The sequence below is a fragment of the Esox lucius genome, chromosome 14 (assembly GCF_011004845.1).
Source record: "Esox lucius isolate fEsoLuc1 chromosome 14, fEsoLuc1.pri, whole genome shotgun sequence".
Taxonomy (NCBI): domain Eukaryota; kingdom Metazoa; phylum Chordata; class Actinopteri; order Esociformes; family Esocidae; genus Esox; species Esox lucius.
In genome coordinates this window covers 19,630,248-19,650,980 of record NC_047582.1, presented here as the reverse complement: position 1 = coordinate 19,650,980, position 20,733 = coordinate 19,630,248, and the positions used below count along the sequence as shown (strand labels likewise).

General features: G+C 42.4%; 3 protein-coding genes across 11 annotated transcripts; 2 read left to right on the top strand and 1 right to left on the bottom strand.

Annotated features, from left to right (window-relative positions):
• Window positions 1–1,531: 1,531 nt before the first annotated feature.
• On the bottom strand, window positions 1,532–3,099 carry htr1ab (5-hydroxytryptamine (serotonin) receptor 1A b). Its single transcript, XM_010877939.2, has one exon. The coding sequence runs from the start codon at window positions 2,972–2,974 to the stop codon at window positions 1,739–1,741; it is 1,236 nt and encodes a 411-aa protein (XP_010876241.1). The 5' UTR covers window positions 2,975–3,099; the 3' UTR covers window positions 1,532–1,738.
• Window positions 3,100–3,920: 821 nt separating this feature from the next.
• rnf180 (ring finger protein 180) lies at window positions 3,921–12,837 on the top strand. Of its 8 annotated transcripts, XM_034296955.1 has the most exons (8): window positions 3,921–4,014; window positions 4,103–4,144; window positions 4,854–4,950; window positions 6,686–6,784; window positions 6,885–7,778; window positions 9,186–9,399; window positions 9,540–9,665; window positions 11,425–12,835. In XM_034296955.1, exons 3-8 carry the CDS (start codon window positions 4,870–4,872, stop codon window positions 11,613–11,615), a joined length of 1,605 nt encoding a protein of 534 aa, XP_034152846.1. In that variant the 5' UTR covers window positions 3,921–4,014; window positions 4,103–4,144; window positions 4,854–4,869; the 3' UTR covers window positions 11,616–12,835. The 8 variants fall into 8 exon arrangements, with proteins under 8 accessions (XP_034152846.1, XP_019909023.2, XP_019909021.2 ...); XM_020053464.3 differs by lacking the exon at window positions 3,921–4,014 and having other exon boundaries at window positions 4,051–4,144; window positions 6,885–7,772; window positions 11,425–12,837; XM_020053462.3 differs by lacking the exon at window positions 3,921–4,014 and having other exon boundaries at window positions 4,051–4,144.
• Window positions 12,838–13,028: 191 nt separating this feature from the next.
• On the top strand, window positions 13,029–16,293 carry rgs7bpb (regulator of G protein signaling 7 binding protein b). Of its 2 annotated transcripts, none has more exons than XM_020053468.3 (6): window positions 13,029–13,572; window positions 14,149–14,321; window positions 14,979–15,109; window positions 15,288–15,432; window positions 15,847–15,917; window positions 16,065–16,293. In XM_020053468.3, the coding sequence occupies exons 1-6, from the start codon at window positions 13,423–13,425 to the stop codon at window positions 16,208–16,210; spliced, it is 816 nt and encodes a 271-aa protein (XP_019909027.2). In that variant the 5' UTR covers window positions 13,029–13,422; the 3' UTR covers window positions 16,211–16,293. The 2 variants fall into 2 exon arrangements, with proteins under 2 accessions (XP_019909027.2, XP_010876210.2); XM_010877908.4 differs by having other exon boundaries at window positions 13,091–13,572; window positions 16,022–16,201.
• The last annotated feature ends 4,440 nt before the right edge of the window (window positions 16,294–20,733 follow it).

The following is a 20,733-nucleotide window of genomic DNA, read 5'->3' as shown; positions in this document are numbered from 1 at the left end:
ATGGAGGGAGCATGACTGAGCAGCTCAAATGCATATGAATGACATTCACCAGTGCCCTCGTTATTTCTCCAATCTTCACAGTGATTTAGTGAGGAGTACACTCTGTATCAACTCAAAGAACCAACCAGTCTCTTAACTGGAGATTGCTTAGGAACCTGAAGTAAAGAGGTGTGAAGGGGTGAGATGTGATATGATGAAGAAGAAGGAAGGGGTGAGATGTTAAAGATGAAGGAAGGGGTGAGATGTTAAAGATGAAGGAAGGGGTGAGATGTTAAAGAAGAAGGAAGGGGTGAGATGTTAAAGAAGAAGGGAGGGGTGAGATGTGACATGCTGAAGAAGGGAGGGGTGAGATGTGACATGCTGAAGAAGGGAGGGGTGAGATGTGACATGCTGAAGAAGGGAGGGGTGAGATGTGACATGCTGAAGAAGGGAGGGGTGAGATGTGACATCTTGGTGGATGGTTGTAGGGAGGAGTGACTATAGATACGTATCACCTGTAATACTTTGGGATCTAAGAAAATGTCCCGTCCCTCAGTAAGCTGGTGTCTAACCAGCTATTGGCCTCAGGTGGGCCCTCTGTATTCCTCTGTGTTCCTGATTTTTAGACGCCCTTTGATCAGATAATTGCCCCTCAGACACAGAGTTTGAAGCCCCTGAGGGTCGCTATGGTGACGGTTCTCTGCCGTCTGTTCCATTGAGTGGCTTCTACTGGGCCCAGCCTGTGGGAAGGGTTGCTGGCGGTGCTGAAGCAAACAGAGTGATATACTCTATGGAGAACACTGCCTAGTTTAACTGTATCCCTTCAAAAAATCAAGTCTGAGTGTTTTTTTCTTCTACTACCAGTTTAAGTCAAAAATATAATTTCAATTTGTGCATGTGTTTGGTTGTTGCTATGCTAATGGCCCACTACAGACCAAGCAATGGCTCTCCGATTTGTGTACATGCAATTGTTCAAGCAAGTGGTTTTTTTTGTAGGAATGAGCAGATTACAAACACACCAACATGCACATATTTTCCCTCCAACTAATAATTTCGTACTTTCTTTTACAGACTGCAGGTGTAATGTAACTCCAACATTCATATGAAGACACACACATATTGTTGAATTCTTGGTGTTGAGGAACTTGTACTTTTGGTCTCTTGTTTTGAATTCCCATACTGTAATATGTAACTGTGTGCCACATTCTATGTATGAGTGTGTTTGTTCCAGTGTAAGTAATTTTGGGATTTAAAAGGAGATTTCTGTGAGAACCTTGTCTGTTGTAAAACAATGGCTTGTTTGCAACATTGGTATCTCCCAGCAGGAATAACACATTTTGTATATAAATCCATAATACCTTACCTTGCGGATTGACTTGGAAATTAAGGTTAGTCAATATAAATAAAAAAAATTCTATAAAATTCTACAGCAAGTGCCGAAATGATTATATCGGACTCCAATTAAGCACACACATCAAGACAGAAGTACATGTTTCTGAAATGGACATGGTTTATTGAACAATACAAAGCATGTTTGACAGGTTCTGTAGTGATAACCTATAACAATCTGCAATCCTGATTATTACAGTTTTTTTTTGTTAAACTGTTATAATAACACAAATATAGTCATAATCATGAACGTTTTTTTTTATGAAACAACATTTTCTATCTTGAGTAGGCTTATATTTTTCGACTGACTGACTTATCGCTTGCAAACATAAGTCACAATTTGAAGCATAAAAGGATATTATGTGCATGATTATGTTTTGCAGTAATGACATTTGACTATTTTCTTAAAAGCACTTTGGAAGTCTTTATTGAAGTATGCGTAAATTATGGGGTTCAGAAGGGAGTTGGAGTACCCGAGCCAGTTAATGACGTCCTTGAGCCAACTTGGCATTTGGCAGAATTGACAAAAAGGCATTACCAAGGCGACGATAAAAAAAGGCAACCAGCAAAATATAAAAGTACCCATAATGATGCCCAGCGTTTTCACAGTTTTTCTTTCTCTGGCCATGGCCATTTTTCTTTTTGCCTCCATATTCTTATCGTGTCTGCTCTGAAAGAGGGGTTCGGAGTTGGGGAGTGGCAGGTTGATTTTAGAATAACTATGAACCTCGATGATCTCCAGTGACTCTCCGTCCTCTGAATGCTTTACTGCGCCGTTTACGCACGGGATCGGTTTGGGCTCCACGCTTCTCTTCCAGCTTTTACTCGGGTCCCCGTTGGTCCTTTTGTGAAAAAGATTAGGAGACAGTGCCAAACAAGAATCAGACACTTTTTTTTTCTCTGTTTTACGCACTGTTCTCCTGATTCTAAATCTGGCTGCTTTGAAAATCCGTCCGTATAAGACTAACATCAGTATCAACGGAATATAAAACGCGCCAAATGTCGAGTAGATGGTGTACCAGGGGTCTCGACTGATCCTGCACTGCTCAGGATTTGCTATGTCCTCCGCCTTACTACTCGGCTGGGAACGCATGATCAACATGGGTGGAACAGAGATAGAGAACCCGACAAACCAAGTGACACTGATAAGAACCGCCGCTCTTCTGGGTGTCCTCTTCTTCATATACTCTATGGGTTCGGTAATGGCCCAGTACCTGTCCAAGGCGATGGCGCACAGGTGCAATATAGATGATGTACAACACAACACATCTAAAGAAATGAAAATGTCACACGGTACCTGTCCGAGAGTCCACCGGTTTAATACTTGGTAAAGTGCTGCCATTGGCAACACCAAAACTGATACCATCAGGTCAGTCACGGCCAGAGATCCGATCAGATAGTTCCCTACGTTCTGAAGATTTCTTTCCAGAGCTATAGCTGCAACCACACACGCGTTGCCAAATATGGCACACAAGATGAGCGCAGCCAGAAGAAAGGACGTAAAGATTTGGGAACTTGGTTTTACCTCCTCGGCATTAGTTTTAGATATGTTGTTTTCAAAATCAAATCGAAACGATGTGTTCGTGTTATTGTTTTTTTCCTCCATGTTGATAAGAAGTAAGCGCCACTCAGATATTTCGCTTCAGCTCCACTGCGCAACAGAGCTCCATCCTTGGAGTGCGCATGCAGTCTGAGCTGAATGTTCTGCGTCGCGCATTGAGCCTTGCTTGCATTTACTCCCCTTTGCCGTTTTGTGACAACTGACGAGTTGTCATATTTATACCGGTGATAGAAAATACGTCAGTGGGGGGTTAGCTGGAAAATATATTTTTGCAATTGGCCAACAGTTGACTGCGAGATAGCGAGTGCAGTGAGATGCAGGTGCCACGCTATCAACCCCAGGACTTTACCAACAGATGTTTGAGAGAAAAGCAAAGGACGTAAATTGCATTGTATACATTTCCCCTACTGACATTCAGCGCCAGAATATTTATTACATTTAATTAATTAATGGTAATATTTGAGTAATAGTCGAGGCCCAATACATGATTATCGAGCAGTACTGGAAACAGTAGATTTGACTACCTGGACTATGCTGTCTATTGCATCAATATATTAAAATAATAAAATGAATAATAAAGGGTAAGGGTCAACTTCTAGCATAACCATTTCAGCATTTCAAGCATTTCACTAGTATATGCTAAAAACTTATGTTAGACTACTAAATGAGTGGGATGCAGTATCGTCAGTTCACTTGAACAAATGTGTTTGCTAGTAACAAAAAGAAGAGTGAATGAAATGTTTGATCTAGTAGCCTACTTCTTGATAACAATAAACTTTTGGTTGGAATTCAAAATCATAACTAGGATTTTCTTTTTAGCCTTGACAGACTTCTAGACAGTGTATGTGTATTAAATCGATGTAATTATGTGTGAAACCACGTGTCTATGATATGATGTGTATGTAACTTATATTAGTTGCAACTTAGAATTCTACTAAGCAGCAACGGGACCCCAGGAATTCCTTGGTTTGCGTGTTGGGAATCAACGCCCCGGATCAGCACCACGGCCAGAGCACCTCGCTGTGAGCCATTCTGGTCGTATACTGCTACCTGGCGTATGCCTACCAGCCGTACATGTCAACGAGGTTTGTCTTGTTTGGTGCATCTGACTCTCCGTAGCTGCAAGAAATGACGTCGTTGTCCTCTAAGTTTCTGACTGTTTTTATTCTTTAGTTACTCGTTACAAAGGACCACAAAATAATTTGGAAACTCCAGGTAAGATATTGTAGCCTATGTTTATTATTGACATTGTTCCAAAGCAGTCGTCATATAAATGTGCATTTGATTAATTAATAGAGAGGTTCAGTGTGAAACACCCTCCCACACGGCACAAGGATCTTTACTGTGCTCCACCAGCTGACACGGATGTTTTTAGTCCGTTGCTAGCCCTATATTTTACAATGAATATTCAAATGTGGTTATTGGCTTTTTATTGTCTTTACTTTGTTTATTACGTTATGAATACACATTCTTAAGTTTAAAGATGTGTCACTGTGTTTGAAAAAACGGAGGCTTAGCGTTATTCTGTTAACCTGGCAGGTCACCAAAAGTAGCTGGAACTTTATTTTGTTATTTTTGATAGGGATGTGACAGGAGGGATGAGACAGGCTTTATTCATCGGACTAAACCATATTCATTTATCCATACCTGCACATTATTTCTCGATCAATTTCTATGGTCATGGCATTTCTCTGGGTGTCTCCAACCATGCCAAAACAACTTTGATAATTTTCTTCAAAAGTTTTAGAGTTAACCTCCTGTTCTACACATTTTGAATCAATGGGGCCCTCCTTCAGATAGCTGGAACTGCTATTAAATCCTCATTTAACAATCCCTAATGTAATCTACAATTACCAATCTGATGCTCAGACAGATTTAAAAAGTGCGCCGCCATCTATTTCATTGTTGTTCTTATCGGCCACAGAAACAGACTTGTGTCCATGGACAACCCTGGGGAGGGAGCTATGCTCCGGTGCAGGAGATGTCGAAAAAGCTGTCTAGACACAACATGCTTACATCCGGTGGGTGAGAATGGGTGCTTTTTCAAGTAAGCATAGTGTACTGCTAGCTGTGTTTTTGACATTGTGTCAACAGGGCCAGGCGGGTGTTATAACACAGAGTTAACGAAGCCAGACAGGTGTTATAACACAGGGTTAACAGGGCCAGACAGGTTTTATAACACAGGGTTAACAGGGCCAGATGGGTGTTATAACACAGGTTTAACAAGCCAGATGAGTGTTATAACACAGGGTTAACAGGGCCAGATGGGTGTTATAACACAGGTTTAACAAGCCAGATGAGTGTTATAACACAGGGTTAACAGGGCCAGACAGGTGTTATGACAGGGATAGGTGTTGACAGGGCCAGACGGGTGTTATAACACAGGGATAGGTGTTGACAGGGCCAGACGGGTATTATGAGAGGGTTAGATGTTGACAGGGCCAGACGGGTGTTATAACACAGGGATAGTTGTTGACAGGGCCAGACGGGTGTTATAACACAGGGATAGTTGTTGACAGGGCCATACGGGTGTTATAACACAGGGATAGGTGTTGACAGGGCCAGACGGGTGTTATAACACAGGGATAGGTGTTGACAGGGCCAGACGGGTGTTATAACACAGGGATAGTTGTTGACAGGGCCAGATGGGTGTTATAACACAGGGATAGTTGTTGACAGGGCCAGACGGGTGTTATAACACAGGGATAGGTGTTGACAGGGCCAGACGGGTGTTATAACACAGGGATAGTTGTTGACAGGGCCATACGGGTGTTATAACACAGGGATAGGTGTTGACAGGGCCAGACGGGTGTTATAACACAGGGATAGGTGTTGACAGGGCCAGACGGGTGTTATAACACAGGGATAGTTGTTGACAGGGCCATACGGGTGTTATAACACAGGGATAGGTGTTGACAGGGCCAGACGGGTGTTATAACACAGGGATAGGTGTTGACAGGGCCAGACAGGTGTTATAACACAGGGATAGTTGTTGACAGGGCCAGATGGGTGTTATAACACAGGGATAGTTGTTGACAGGGCCAGACGGGTGTTATAACACAGGGATAGGTGTTGATAGGGCCAGACGGGAGTTATTACACAGGGATAGGTGTTGACAGGGCCAGATGGGTGTTATAACACAGGGATAGTTGTTGACAGGGCCATACGGGTGTTATAACACAGGGATAGGTGTTGACAAGGCCAGACAGGTGTTATAACACAGGGATAGGTGTTGACAGGGCCAGACGGGTGTTATGACAGGGATAGGTGTTGACAGGGCCAGACGGGTGTTATAACACAGGGATAGGTGTTGACAGGGCCAGACGGGTGTTATAACACAGGGATAAGTGTTGACAGGGCCAGACAGGTGTTATAACACAGGGATAGGTGTTAACAGGGCCAGACGGGTGTTATAACACAGGGATAGGTGTTGACAGGGCCAGACAGGTGTTATAACACAGGGATAGGTGTTGACAGGGCCAGACGGGTGTTATAACACAGGGATAGGTGTTGACAGGGCCAGACAGGTGTTATAACACAGGGATAGGTGTTGACAGGGGCAGACGGGTGTTATAACACAGGGATAAGTGTTGACAGGGCTAGACGGGTGTTATAACACAGGGATAAGTGTTGACAGGGCTAGACGGGTGTTATAACACAGGGATAAGTGTTGACAGGGCTAGACGGGTGTTATAACACAGGGATAGGTGTTGACAGGGCCTGAACTGAGGAAAGCTGACTTCAGTCTCCCGCCAGTTGGAGCCTGATGATGGAGCAGCATCAGCCGGTATGTGCAGGGTCTGGCACATGAACGTTGAAACACTGCCAGAGTGGATACTGACCTCAGTTCGTCAGGTGGGTGGGCTGTTTTTTGTTGTTTCTTTAGAGATGTGGTTCCCTTGCTACATTACACAAGCATATAATTTCTTTCAGTTCAACTGTCCTGACTTTGCAGGCCCAATGGACGGTGGGGAAGCTGAACTGCGAGAACTGCGGTGCTCGCCTGGGCAGCTTCAACTTCCTCAAATGTACCAAATGCCCCTGTGGTCAGGAGTCCATCATGCACCTCAGCAAGAGTAGGGTCGACCAGGACTGCAGTCGTTCCATTCATGTGGCCACAGCACCGAAGATGGGAGGTAGGAGAGGACAGTGCTGCCTGAAGGGCGCCCCAGGGGGTGCAGGCCAAGTCAGTGGGCCGGACAAGCCAGAGGCTGGGGATGACTATCTCGTTGGCTCACCGCTTTGCTGTACCCCTGTGTCCCGTTTTAACACGGCGAGCCTACCAGTCACAACACGCCTAGATCCCTTTTACCAGACCCGAGACATCTCAGCCAACCAATCAGTTCCGTTGAGCACCTCCAGAATCCCTTCTCATAGGAGGTCTGTTGCGAGGGGCACGTTGGAACCCTCCTGTAGCTCTGAGTCCCGGACAGGCCCTGTAGATGGGAATGAGAGAGGGACAGAGCACATGGCCCATGCACCTGTTGGGTCCTACACCCTTCCTCTAATTGGTGCTACTGGTAGGTTACCTACTTGCACGTCACGTCTGACTAGGGAGGGTTCTGCACTGCTTAGCTCAGAGCAACAGACGTATGTTGAATCATCAGGAGAGTCAGTGCAGCTGGGAGATCTGCCCCCTGGTTCTACTCCTTTCGCAGTGAGAGGGCCAGGTGTCTCCCTCATCACTGAGGAGGAGGTGGATGAAGAGGGTAGAGGGAGAACCCCCTCAGAACCTGGTCAGGCCCAGGCAGTAGTCCCACAATGCTTCAGCAAGAGAGAGAAGAACCGGCTGAAGAGCCAAAGGAGGAAACGGAGGAAGAAGGAGCTTTGGCTTAACTCCCAGGTACAGGTGAGAACAGATGATGTACAAGAAACAATTTCCATAAGTCCAAGAAACAGTGTCCTCCATAAGTAAAAACTAAAAAGCTATATTTGCTGTACTGTACACTCAAGGCATATGAAAATTTGTTTTAAAAGAAGTATACGTGGCCAAAGTACAGAATGTCACCTTTCTTTTCTGTCCATTTCAACACTTCCTTCAGTGTACAGCAAAAAGAGCAATTTTGACTTTACTGTTCCAAAACGTATGGAGGGCACTGTACATCTAGGACACACATGTTCAAGTCCCTCACATGACTTTGCCTGTTTCTGAAAAGTGTAACGTTTTATGTATATATTTTGCCTTATATACTGTTGTCATCCATAAGCTAAGCAAACAGCTGGGTGAAGATTATTCAGTTAGGCCTTTTTCTTGGGTGGGTAAATGTCCCTGTGTTGTCAGCATTTCATAAATTGATGGTTGACCGTGACCTATGATTCAGAGACCCTATGTGACACCTTACCACCCAGGTTCTATGTTGACTGGACTGACCATAGAAAATAACCACACCTTGGCTTTTCCTGTCCAAGCTATAATGCTTAGCTGCTGCAAGACTCTTTAACAAGTAGTGCAGGGTATCATTCTGATGTTTAATCTGTAGTATACATTTACAATAACACACACCTACTATGTCAGTACCAGTTTAAAACATGTTATACAGTGGTAAAGGTGAGCTATGAATTACTTTTTGATTGCTATGGTTTGATGAAGTTGGCAGATTTTATGCTAAGGGGAGTTTAAAGTCAAAAAGCCCTCAGTTGGATCAAACCCAAGACAGACACTAATGAGCTAATTTGGAGTGCTCTCATATCATATAAACATCATGTGCAAAGAGAACAAATGTGCCAAAAGTGGACTGTCCTTTCAAAATTTGAAAAATGTACGCACCTGCAAAATTATGCTTATTTTTTAAACGTACTTGTTTATTTTCTTATATAGTATTTGTTTTCTGTTGTAGTACATATAGCTACACTGCGGAGGAAGTTTTTTGAAAACAAGCATTTCATTGCCAGTAACGCTTTTGTTAATGTGTAATGACAAATAAAGTTAAACTTGAATATTAACAGCAGTGGAATTCACCAAGTCAACAGCTTCAACCACCAGAACTCAAAATGTGTTTTGGTCCTTTTAAAGAATCTGATATTCTCTTTTCTAATAGATAAAAATCCATATAAGATGAATGTATTATTTATATGAAGTTTTACTGACAACAAAACAAAAGACCGAAAAAGGTTCCTTGATTGATCATTGCATTCCAGTCAGCTGACAGGATACTATTTCTTATTATATGCTTTTAAGAAATGAATAATTATTTTACTGATGTCAGATATTGTTTCAAATTGCATCACTGTTTTTATACTTCTGTTTGTATTATAGAGTCTGACAGGGATGCGGACAGAGAGCGAGGAGGAGGACAGAGAGGCCTACACCTGCGCTGTGTGCCTAGATGTCTACTTCAGCCCCTATAGCTGTCAGCCCTGTGGCCACATCTTCTGTGAGCCTTGCCTCCGCACGCTAGCCAAGAACAGGCCCACCAACACCCCCTGTCCTCTCTGCCGCACCCTGATCTCACAAACTCTCTTCCAGAAAGGTCAGCCATTGTTACAATATTAGTCTAAACCAAATAGTTTAGCTCTTGATAACAACAAGCTGCTCCATAGCTGAAAATAGTAAAAAATATATATATATTATGAAAATTTTAACTAAATTTAATTACCTTCTCATTTTCAGAGCTCAACCAGACAGCTAAGGCCTTTTTTCCAGTGATCTACCATTCCCGAAAGCACAACTTTCAGAATTCCAAATGTGCTAAATGGCCACTTCCCAGCTGTCGAAAACAATTCCCAGTTTTTTGGGGTGAGGCATATTGTGGATGTGGATATAATGTGTTGCTTGCAGTAATTAACTGCATATCTGATTGTGGAGTAACTCCGTTTTTTTGTTATGGAGTCCTGTAAGATATTCTGCAACAAACATTGTATAATACTCATGTACAGTGGGGAGAACAAGTATTTGATACACTGCCGATTTTGTAGGTTTTCCTACTTACAAAGCATGTAGGCAAGCAGCTTGGTGAGAAGGCAACAACTGTTGGCGCAATTATTAGAAAATAGAAGAAGTTCAAGATGACGGTCAATCTCCCTCGGTCTGGGGCTCCATGCAAGATCTCACCTGCAAGATCTCATCTCGCATCAATGATCATGAGGAAGCCCAGAACTACACGGCAGGACCTGGTCAATGACCTGAAGAGAGCTGGGACCACAGTCTCAAAGAAAACCATTAGTAACACACTACGCCATCATGGATTAAAATCCTGCAGCGCACGCAAGGTCCCCCTGCTCAAGCCAGCGCATGTCCAGGCCCGTGTGAATTTTGCCAATGATCATCTGGATGATCTAGAGGAGGAATGGGAGAAGGTCATGTGGTCTGATGAGACAAAAATAGATCTTTTTGGTCTAAACTCCACTCGCCGTGTTTGGAGGAAGAAGAAGGATGAGTACATCCCCAAGAACACCATCCCAACCGTGAAGCATGGAGGTGGAAACATCATTCTTTGGGGATGCTTTTCTGCAAAGGGGACAGGACGACTGCACCGTATTGAGGGGAGGATGGCTGGGGACTTGTATTGCGAGATCTTGGCCAACAATCTTCCCTCAGTAAGAGCATTGAAGATGGGTCGTGGCTGGGTCTTCCAGCATGACAACGACCCGAAACACACAGCCAGGGCAACTGAGGAGTGGCTCCGTAAGAAGCATCTCAAGGTCTTGGAGTGGCCTAGCCAGTCTCCAGACCTGAACCCAATAGAAAATCTTTAGAGGGAGCTGAAAGTCTGTATTGCCCAGCGACAGCCCCGAAACCTGAAGGATCTGGAGAAGGTCTGTATGGAGGAGTGGGCCAAAATCCCTGCTGCAGTGTGTGCAAACCTGGTCAAGAACTACAGGAAACGTATGATCTCTGTAATTGCAAACAAAGGTTTCTGTACCAAATATTAAGTTCTGCTTTTCTGATGTATCAAATACTTATGTCATGCAATAACATGCAAAAATCATGTGATTTTCTGGATTTTTGTTTTAGATTCCGTCACTCACAGTTGAAGAGTACCTATGATAAAAATGACAGACCTCTACATGCTTTGTAAGTGGGAAAACCTGCAAAATCGGCAGTGTATCAAATACTTGTTCTCCCCACTGTAACTAAATAGTTTCTCAAAAAGTTACATTTTGGTTTAGTTAACTACAATGACAAGCTTGACCAGTTTCTTTAAAGGATAACACAAGAATCCCAAACAACTCAAGAATCCCAAAATCATTGTGCAGAACAGTCAGTGAATATTGATTGTCTGCTCACATTGACCTGAGACAAAACCCCACCCATATAGTTTTAGACACACCTCGTTACCTGCCTTCCAGACGGAAAGCACTATGGAAGTTGTAGTAATCTCATAATTACAAATTACTTCCAGTTTTGACAAATTACTAGGGCTACAACCAATTTGTGTGAAAGTATAGGACACAAAAATGGTATGTTTCCTTTAACAATAACCTACTATTTTCAAGATGTAGACTACATGTGTCTCCCTCCTTCTCTGACCCCAGTCTTCTTGTTTTTATTCCAGGGTACCAGAGGCAGGCGGCTCTAGGGAGGCGGTGGTACTTTCCCCAAGCAGGCTTCACGATGGATGCCCTGGACCTTGCCGACATGAGAGCATGGCTCTTTGACATTGACCTGGTCCACATATACATCCAGTCTGTCAACTGGATACCAACCCTGCTGGTGCTTTGCTTCCTATTATACTACTTCTCTTGAGTATAGTTTGTGTGTTTATCTTGGGAAGATGGCTACACTATGAAATGAGACAGCTGTGGCTTCTGAGCAAAGGTAGTATTCTGTGTCAGTTAGTGTCTTCTGCCAGGAAACTCACCTGCCAAACTGGTCTCATTGGAATACATAGATTATTTTACGTAAATCATTGACAGACATATTTGTAAGATATATTACTTTACATGAAGTAACATTAGCGTAATAATCCAGAAAAAAATAAGCTATTGCCAGGCTGCGTGTCAAACCCGCGTCCTTCAGCTCCGCAGACGGGTGCACTACTCACTATATGAAATAGGAACGTCCTATTAGAGGCAGCGAGTAGTGGTGTTACAATGTCAATATGTTACAAGTGATTTTCTTTCTAACCATAACCCAAACCTTTACCCAATTGTTGTGATATCAAACCTTAACCCAAACCTTAACCCCAGTGCTGTGATACCTAATGTTAACTGTAATGTTAAAATGCATTTATTATATATTGTAGCAACCTTGGTAAGGCCAGTACTTGTCCCGCCAAATCCAATATCCCTGTATGGAGCCGTGGGTAGGAAACCCATCTGCAGAGCTTAGCGTTGCAGGGTCGAAACCCGGCTTGCATTCTTTCTGCAAATTTGTAATGTATGATATGTTTTAATAGCATTCATATGTTTTCATACTGTTCGTAACATATGATATGTTTGTCTAGCGTTTGTAACATATGATACGTTTCAATAGCGTTCGTAACATAGGTTATGTTTTAAACAATTCGTAATGTATTATATATTTTGGTATTGCATTGCAATGTAACATATACGAAATCGTGGGCCATAGATTTACGTTAAATAACCTACGAATTCCAATGAGACCAAGTTGCACCTATCACCTCCATATGTAATTGAAATTAGAACTGCTTTGAACTGATTTTTTGAGGTAATTTACTTATATCCTGTACTCGCCTGATGAAGTGTGTAGATAGGTCTGTTTTGTATTTTTGGGCACCGTTTAACAACTTTGCGTTGTAAATTCCACAATTGTTTTAAGGTGAAGAAGAATTATAATAATAATTGTTAAAAAAAATCTCTTTAAAAACTGAAACTGCTTTGCACAAAGTTAGTGGCAATATTGTGTGTTGCAGGGACTCGATGTAATATTGTCTTAGCACTTGAGCCTATTACTGTACCTACAATGATAAACGGTGCATACTGTTTACATGACAAATCGTAAAATCTCAAGTTATGTGTCAAGGCAAGTTATGTGTCAACTTTACAGTTTTCGTCCGTTTGCAATTTTGGTTACAATAATACATGGGTTCGATTGTAGCCTACACTAGGCTATGTATATGTTTACTCATGAGACTTGAGCACCTTAAAGCAGTCTCCTTCTGGTCTTAGAACGTGCTGTTGCGCATTAATAATATTTAAGTTAAGTATTTGAACCAATGCTTTCCTGCGATAAACGCATGATTTGGAGTCGTCGATGTTGTAACAATTAACGAGATGTTGGAGCAGTGACGAATGGTTGACTCAGGCTTTCCGTGAATTCGCTTCTCACGTGAAAACACGACGGAAGACTGTTCAGCCGCAGTTGTGGCCTTCCGTTGGGGTGAAGGTGACTCGCCTCGCCGCTGAGGAGAGAGATGCAGAGAAGGAGCTGCGAGAAGCTGTCCGCTGCTCGCACTCGTCCTGCTAGAAGATTAAAGACCCCGCGGGGACATTGACAAGAGCTTCGACCTCGGCAGCGTCCTCTGAGAAAATTCCAGGAACGAACCTTATAGATAAGCTGCCCGTGGAGTTTTATCAGTGGCTGTGTATGCATGTGTTCTGCACCGAACGGGCGCAAGAACCGCCCCAGATCTGCAGCGAACATTTTTCAGCTCGGGAAACCACCGGTCAGGGACCCGGAGCGCCGGGAGAGTACCGAGAGCGCGCGGAAAGCGCAGCGGGCTGTCGGCGACTGTAGGATGGTGAGATGTGCTTTGTCGTGTCGTTGGTAATAGTAGAAGCTATGCAGTAATCACTGCTATGGCCTACTAGTAGCTATAAGAGCATACACTACCTATGTTCTCCCCACAACACATTAAAATGCGCATTGCTAGATACAATAACAAATAGAATTCACCAGAGACACGTTTTGTTAAACTAGTCTGCCAAATAAGTCGTATATGGAATTCCAGGTGCGATGGACAACTGAATTTAAGAATGTCCTTGAATGTGTTTTAGCGCTCTAAGCAATTGAGAAAATATGTCACAAGGGCATGCTAGAAGTGATACTACAATGTTGCGCTATGTGCCACGTTAAGTCAAGTAGGAATTGTATGTGTACAATTAGGTTGCAGCGCATTATGTGGTGCAGTCTTTGTTTATAATAAAACAAAGAATGTGTTATTAACGTGATGCAGCCTGTAGGGGTGGCTGTCATAACATTGACCTGATGCGTGTCCACCTACGTATGTAATAGCCTTTTCCACAACAGTATCCCCTTGAAAACCTATGTAGCTATTCATTGACTTAAGGGCTTACTTGTCCATGTCGCTTCTCAGACTGTCCAAGAATTCAACACTCTCGTGGCACTCTACCGAGAACAGGTAATTTCTATTGGGGAGATTTCTGCCGATTGTCCCGCTTTACGAGCAGTGCTTCACCGTACCCGGACCAAAGGATGCGCTATGGCCCAAGCCGCTCATCAGAGCCTCACGGTTATATCTTGTTCTGGGTAAGGAGTCATTTATGCCCACATGGGAATTCAATTCCACTAAAGTCAATTCAGAAAGTTTACCAAATTCCTTAATTGAAACATAGAAGGGAATTATAATGTTTGTGTAGGCTTCTTTCTGATGTGAATAGAATTAGATAGGCTAATAGATTTGACCAAACACAACGTATCAGGCACAAAGTAACATCTAGATTTTACCACAAGGCCAACACCACAATATCAGTGTCTTCAATCAATACTGGAACTTTCAATGGAGCTACTTTAGTTTATCAATTCATGGTACACACTTTGATAGGACTACTCACATTTGTTCAAACCATTCAGTTTACAATAGCTGATAGCAGGGACTATAACTTTGTGTGTAGTGTAGCTTGTTCGTCTTAGTTAATACATGCATGGAAATGAAACCTAGGCTATGTTTCTCTTTCTACAGTAGAGAATAACAGAATGAGCCTACTACATCAAGTGTTCATAAGCTAAGACTTAAGCTAAGACTGTGATACTTTGGCATAGCCTACTAAATAAGTAGCTGCTCTGCTGTTGTCCATGACAGATCCTTCACACTTGCCATCTCTTTAGAGCTGGAGGGTTATAGGGTTAAGGACAGGAACCAATGTTCCGATTTGAAAGCGTCCATTCTCTGACTATGTGCTGTAGGCCAGAGGATGGGGAAATTCACCCAGAAATCTGCCGGCTCTTCATCCAGCTGCAATGCTGCCTAGAGATGTTCATTACGGAGATGCTCAAATCCATGTGTCTGCTGGGTGTGCTGCAGCTTCACAGGAAAGGTACGATACCAATCTGAACCAGCAGAGGGCAGGAAAGTTCAGAAGAAAACGTTCAGTGAATCCTACCAAGACAGAAAGCAGTATGTCTACTTGCAAGAAAGTAGCTACAGTATGAAACACATGGCATCACAGGATACCCAGTATTTTATGTTGTTCTAATGAACATTTCACTTCTCAGGAAAAGATCCGTATGTGGAGCCCAGACTGGACTTTAAGATGGATGAGAGCTCTGATGTGCCCATCCTGGAGGAGCGCTCTTCCTCACCTGTGGACTACCAACATGAGTCTTGGCTGGTGTGCACTGACATTGAGAACATTGATAGGTACAGTATAATGCAATTTTTCCTCAATCAAATTCTCCTGTGGTTGACCCTGTGCAACAAATTTCACTGAGCCCCCGAGCCAAAATGTCTGTTAGACCCTGCCACCCTTTGTTCTGTTGTTTCTCACGCTGGGGTGGGGAAGCATGCAGGACTCGGCCTGCAAATATTTACAGGGGCCAATCATGCACTTACAGGGGCCGCTTGCTCCAGTCCCCTCCTTGCACTCCCTGAACCTACCTCCCTGGACAGAAAGCCCCGGCCACTTATTGCAGACCACGCATGAAAGAAATTCCATGCCTGTAGATTGGGCATTAACAGTTCTAGTAAACATGAACTTGTCAGTTTGTGTATGCTTCTGCTGGGACAGTGTGAGGTGGTACATGTATTTACCCATGATTCACGTTGTCTTGGCAGAGACATGCGAGAGATGAGGAACCTACTTAGCAAACTCAGGGAGACCATGCCATTACCTCTGAAAAATCAAGGTATGTGGCATTTCTACTGTGTCAGTGTGATCATGTAAGACACACAAGGAGGCACTTCACCGCAAGGTAGGCCTCTCTGGTTTCTTTGTTTGTCTTGTGTCCAGACGACAGCAGTCTACTGAATCTCACTCCATTCCCGCTGGTCAGGCAGAGGAAGAGGCGCTTCTCTGGGTTCTGCTGCCTGGTGTCTGGCTAAGTCGGGTCCTGATGGCAGCACCCAGGGCGCGCAGGACACCAATCCTACCAACACCTTACATGTTTTCCAACGTATTACTGCCATTTGGAGAAATTAAAGCTGATCAGTCTGTCATTTTGTAATATAATTATACAGTGGGGAGAACAAATATTTGGTACACTACCGATTTTGCAGGTTTTCCTACTTACAAAGCATCTAGAGGTCTGTAATTTCTATCATAGGTACACTTCAACTGTGAGAGACGGAATCTAAAACAAAAATCCAGAAAATCTATATGATTTTTAAGTAATTAATTTTATTGCATTTTATTGCATGACATAAGTATTTGATACATCAGAAAAGCAGAATTTAATATTTGGTACAGAAACCTTTGATTGCCATTACAGAGATCATACGTTTCCTGTAGTTCTTGACCAGGTTTGCACACACTGCAGAAGGGATTTTGGCCCACTCCTCAATACAGACCTTCTCCAGATCCTTCAAGTTTCGGGGCTGTCGCTGGGCAATACAGACTTTCAGCTCCCTCCAAAGATTTTCCAGAAAATCACATTATATGATTTTTTATTATAATATATAGTTATAATAAATAATTAGCATTTTATTGCATGGTCAATGACCTGAAATGCGCTGGGACCACAGTCTCAAAGAAAACCATTAGTAACACACTGCTCCGTCATGGATTAAAATCCTGCAGCGCACGCAAGGCCCCCCTGCTCAAGCCAGCGCATGTCCAGGCCGGTCTGAAGTTTGCCAATTACCATCTGGATGATCCAGAGGAGGAATGGGAGAAGGTCATGTGGTCTGATGAGACAAAAATTGAGCTTTTTGGTCTAAACTCCACTCGCTGTGTTTGGAGGAAGAAGAAGGATGAGTACAACACCAAGAACACCATCCCAACCGTGAAGCATGGAGGTGGAAACATCATTCTTTGGGGATGCTTTTCTGCAAAGGGGACAGGACAACTGCAAAGTATTGAGGGGAGGATGGATGGGGCCATGTATCGTGAGATTTTGGCCAACAACTTCCTTCCCTCAGTAAGAGCATTGAAGATGGGTCGTGGCTGGGTCTTCCAGCATGACAACAACCCGAAACACACAGCCAGGGCAACTAAGGAGTGGCTCTGTAAGAAGCATCTCAAGATCCTGGAGTGGCCTAGCCAGTCTCCAGACCTGAACCCAATAGAAAATCTTTGGAGGGAGCTGAAAGTCTGTATTGCCCAGCGACAGCCCCGAAACCTGAAGGATCTGGAGAAGGTCTGTATTGAGGAGTGGGCCAAAATCCTTTCTGCAGTGTGTGCAAACCTGGTCAAGAACTACAGGAAACATGTGCTCTCTGTAAATGCAATCAAAGGTTTCTGTACCAAATATTAAGTTTTGCTTTTCTGATGTATCAAATGCTTATGTCATGCAATAAAATGCAAATTAATTACTTAAAAATCATACAATGTGATTTTCTGGATTTTTGTTTTAGACTCCGTCTCTCACAGTTGAAGTGTACCTATGATAAAAATTACAGACCTCTACATGCTTTGTAAGTGGGAAAACCTGCAAAATCGGCAGTGTATCAAATACTTGTTCTCGCCACTGTATGTAGCGAAAAAACTATTCAGATGTGATGTTGTGAACATGAGCAAGCTGTCTCCCTTGGTCGAAAAAAGGAGGACCCTTTTAATGTCTGTCTATAGTTGAGCACAAACAGATGTGCTATACCGATGCCATATGACATGAAGTATGTTGGCAGACGGCTTTGCCTATTCTTTGCCTTTAGACATCTACAGAATGTCATATTTCTTTCACTGTGCGATGCTTCTTTTTGCAGTCTTCCATTAAAAGGAGATCTGTCTGCGACTTGCGTTTTCCATTAAAAGGGCTTTGCATTTCTCCATATAAAAGCCAGTTCTCATTGAATGTAAATACAGTATGTAAATGGTGGTTTGAATTTGGTTTTGTATTAAAACTTTATTTGAATAATTTTACTTTAGATTAAAGATTGGATGTTTAAATCATTAGCATTTATTTTGTAGCTATGTCTTGGCAGAAAGTGTACAGCATGAATATTGCTACTGTACTGTTGTTGATGTGTAGATGTTGTGCTATAGATTGTTCTACAGCTTACAGTGTGTATAGGCTATTTTATAATGTGAATAAACTTTTTTATTTAAATAATTGTTTTTTGCCTTGTTTTAGAGGCTCTGATCTGCTGCATCTTGTTGTTTTCAGAGCCCAGATGTGAAAGAGACAACTGGTAATATTTTCTGGAATGGTCTGTACTTAGAAAGCTCTTGACAAAATCAGTCACAAAACCCCTTTTAAGGTTATCAGCATGACAGGAATGCAGTGACCTTGTCGTGACCCCTCTCTTTACATGCTATGTGTTTTGGTTTCCCATGGTGAAGGATGTGCTCTCAAAGGGTTATCAGGGGTCAAGAGTTGTTAAAACAGCTTACAGCTGGTGAATAGTTGAGATGGTTCATAGTTTATTTAAAAAAAACACATGGCCCTGTTTTCATATGACACTCCCTTTCTACTGTTAATTGAATGTGTGCACCCTCACACAACAGTAACCCAGCGATAATGAATAAAAATAGTAAGTGAAACCAATAAAACATAGCGACACTGCTTTTAAGGTGGATATCAACTTTCCTACTTACGTGTGGTTTTGTGGCACAGTCAATGCCACTGAGGTCAACGGGCCAGAAGGTTTGTTCTCTCTCAGCCAATCTCATTATAGTAATATCGGAGCCAGTTGGAGACAATGATCAACCATGGTCAAGCGATGCTAATAGAAATCCTCAGTCAACCCCTTGCCTCGGTAGTCTACGTGAGATTTTTGAAGTAGCCTAATCAGACTGGTTGTTTGCGCTACATGTTCAATGTTAATCAGTTGTTGTTAGAATAATTGTATTGTGCTTTAACAAGATCAGTAGGGGGTCTTTTTTAGCTGCGTGTCTCTGTCCTCAACGTTACCTTGTATGCATAAATCCATCTGCCCTATCCACTGTCCCTCAGCTATGTACTTGCGGGTTTACACTCAATACCACTTTATTAGGTACACTAATCTAGCATTGGGTAGGGTCCACTTTTGCCTTAATCCACTTCAAGGTTTGATGCGTTGTAAGTTCACCACTATAAAGAGTGGTTATTTGAGTATTTGGGGTCAGCTTGAATGAATCTGGCCATTCTCCTCTGACCTCTCATTGTTTTTGCCTATAGAAATGCCGCTCACTGGATGTTTTTTATTTATTGCACTGTTCTCTGTTGAGAGACTATAGCTTGAAAAGCCCAGGTCAGCTGTTTCTGAGATGCTGGAACCACCCATCTGGCAGCGAAAATCAAACCACAGTGGTTTAGATCACGCGTCTTCACTTTTTAATGTTTGGTCAAACATCAACTGAACCTACCAACCATGTCTGTATTCTTCAAATACTGAGTTGCAGAAACATAATTTGATGTTTGGCTATTTGTGTTAAGAAGCAGGTGTACCTTTTAAATTGGCCAGTGTGTATGAATGAAAAACTGGGGGAAATTTGAATGATGTTTTGAAAATGTGAAAACAACAAAAACAATTATGGATATACAGAGGGGTTTGCACTGAAATAACTGTTCATGAATGGTGTAGACAGGGAGAAAAGGAAAGAGATTTGTGTTTCTGAAAATACAATGTGATGGCAAATGACAACGAGGAAGGGAGAAAATGTTTTTGAAATTAAAATAAAAAATGGTTAATGTAATATTTTTTCAAAACGCTTTAGATGTGTCAAATTGCCATTAAAATATAATAAAAATACAGTATTGCTTTAAGACGTTATAGGGAGTAATTTGCCTTTCACTCATACAAAACACAACTTTAAGAAACATTGTCTGTGTCTTAAAAGTCTACTTTGTGATCAAAACAATTTATTAAGATCAGATGTTTCATTGATGAGAATATCTGCAGAATTCTGACCCAGTTCCATCTCATTTAACAGGTCACAACTGCCTGGCCTCTGCAAGGAGTGGAGATGATAAGCAGATGCTTCAGATTTATACAACCAGTGGGCTATTTAGCTCCCTGTTTATCTGTGGGATTTGCCTGTGATAAGCACATAGAAAAGCATAGTGATAAGGTAAATACCACCATAGCCATCCTAGCTAGAAAACTAGCTAGGATGGTGAGAAAACCTGAAAAATAAGGAATTGAAAATAGGGGAAAATATGTGCTACACTGCCCTGTTGCCATTTAAAAAACGGTGATGGGCCCTTCAATCAGCAAGGGTTTTATTGCCCAGTTAGTTGTTACAAAATTCACAAAAAAAGAATTCACAAAAATGGTGTATCCCCAATGCAAGAGCAGTAAATAGTGGCTGGATGGCGTAATTCTGGTTCACACTAATGGTTCCAGAAATGTAAAAATAGTGCTTCATGTTTTATTTGTTCTGGTGCTCTATTAATTCTGCGAGTTACAATTGTTGCCTATATAAATGTGTTCTTTAAAATATGATATAATAGTAGCCACATTTCTGGACTTAACATTGGAGATTTATACATTTTGAACTAACCCTTGCTGGAATTTGGAATGTACAGACACTGTTTCCAGTAAAAATACAGGATGGATGGTTGCGAAAGGAGGGTTAAAAGCCTT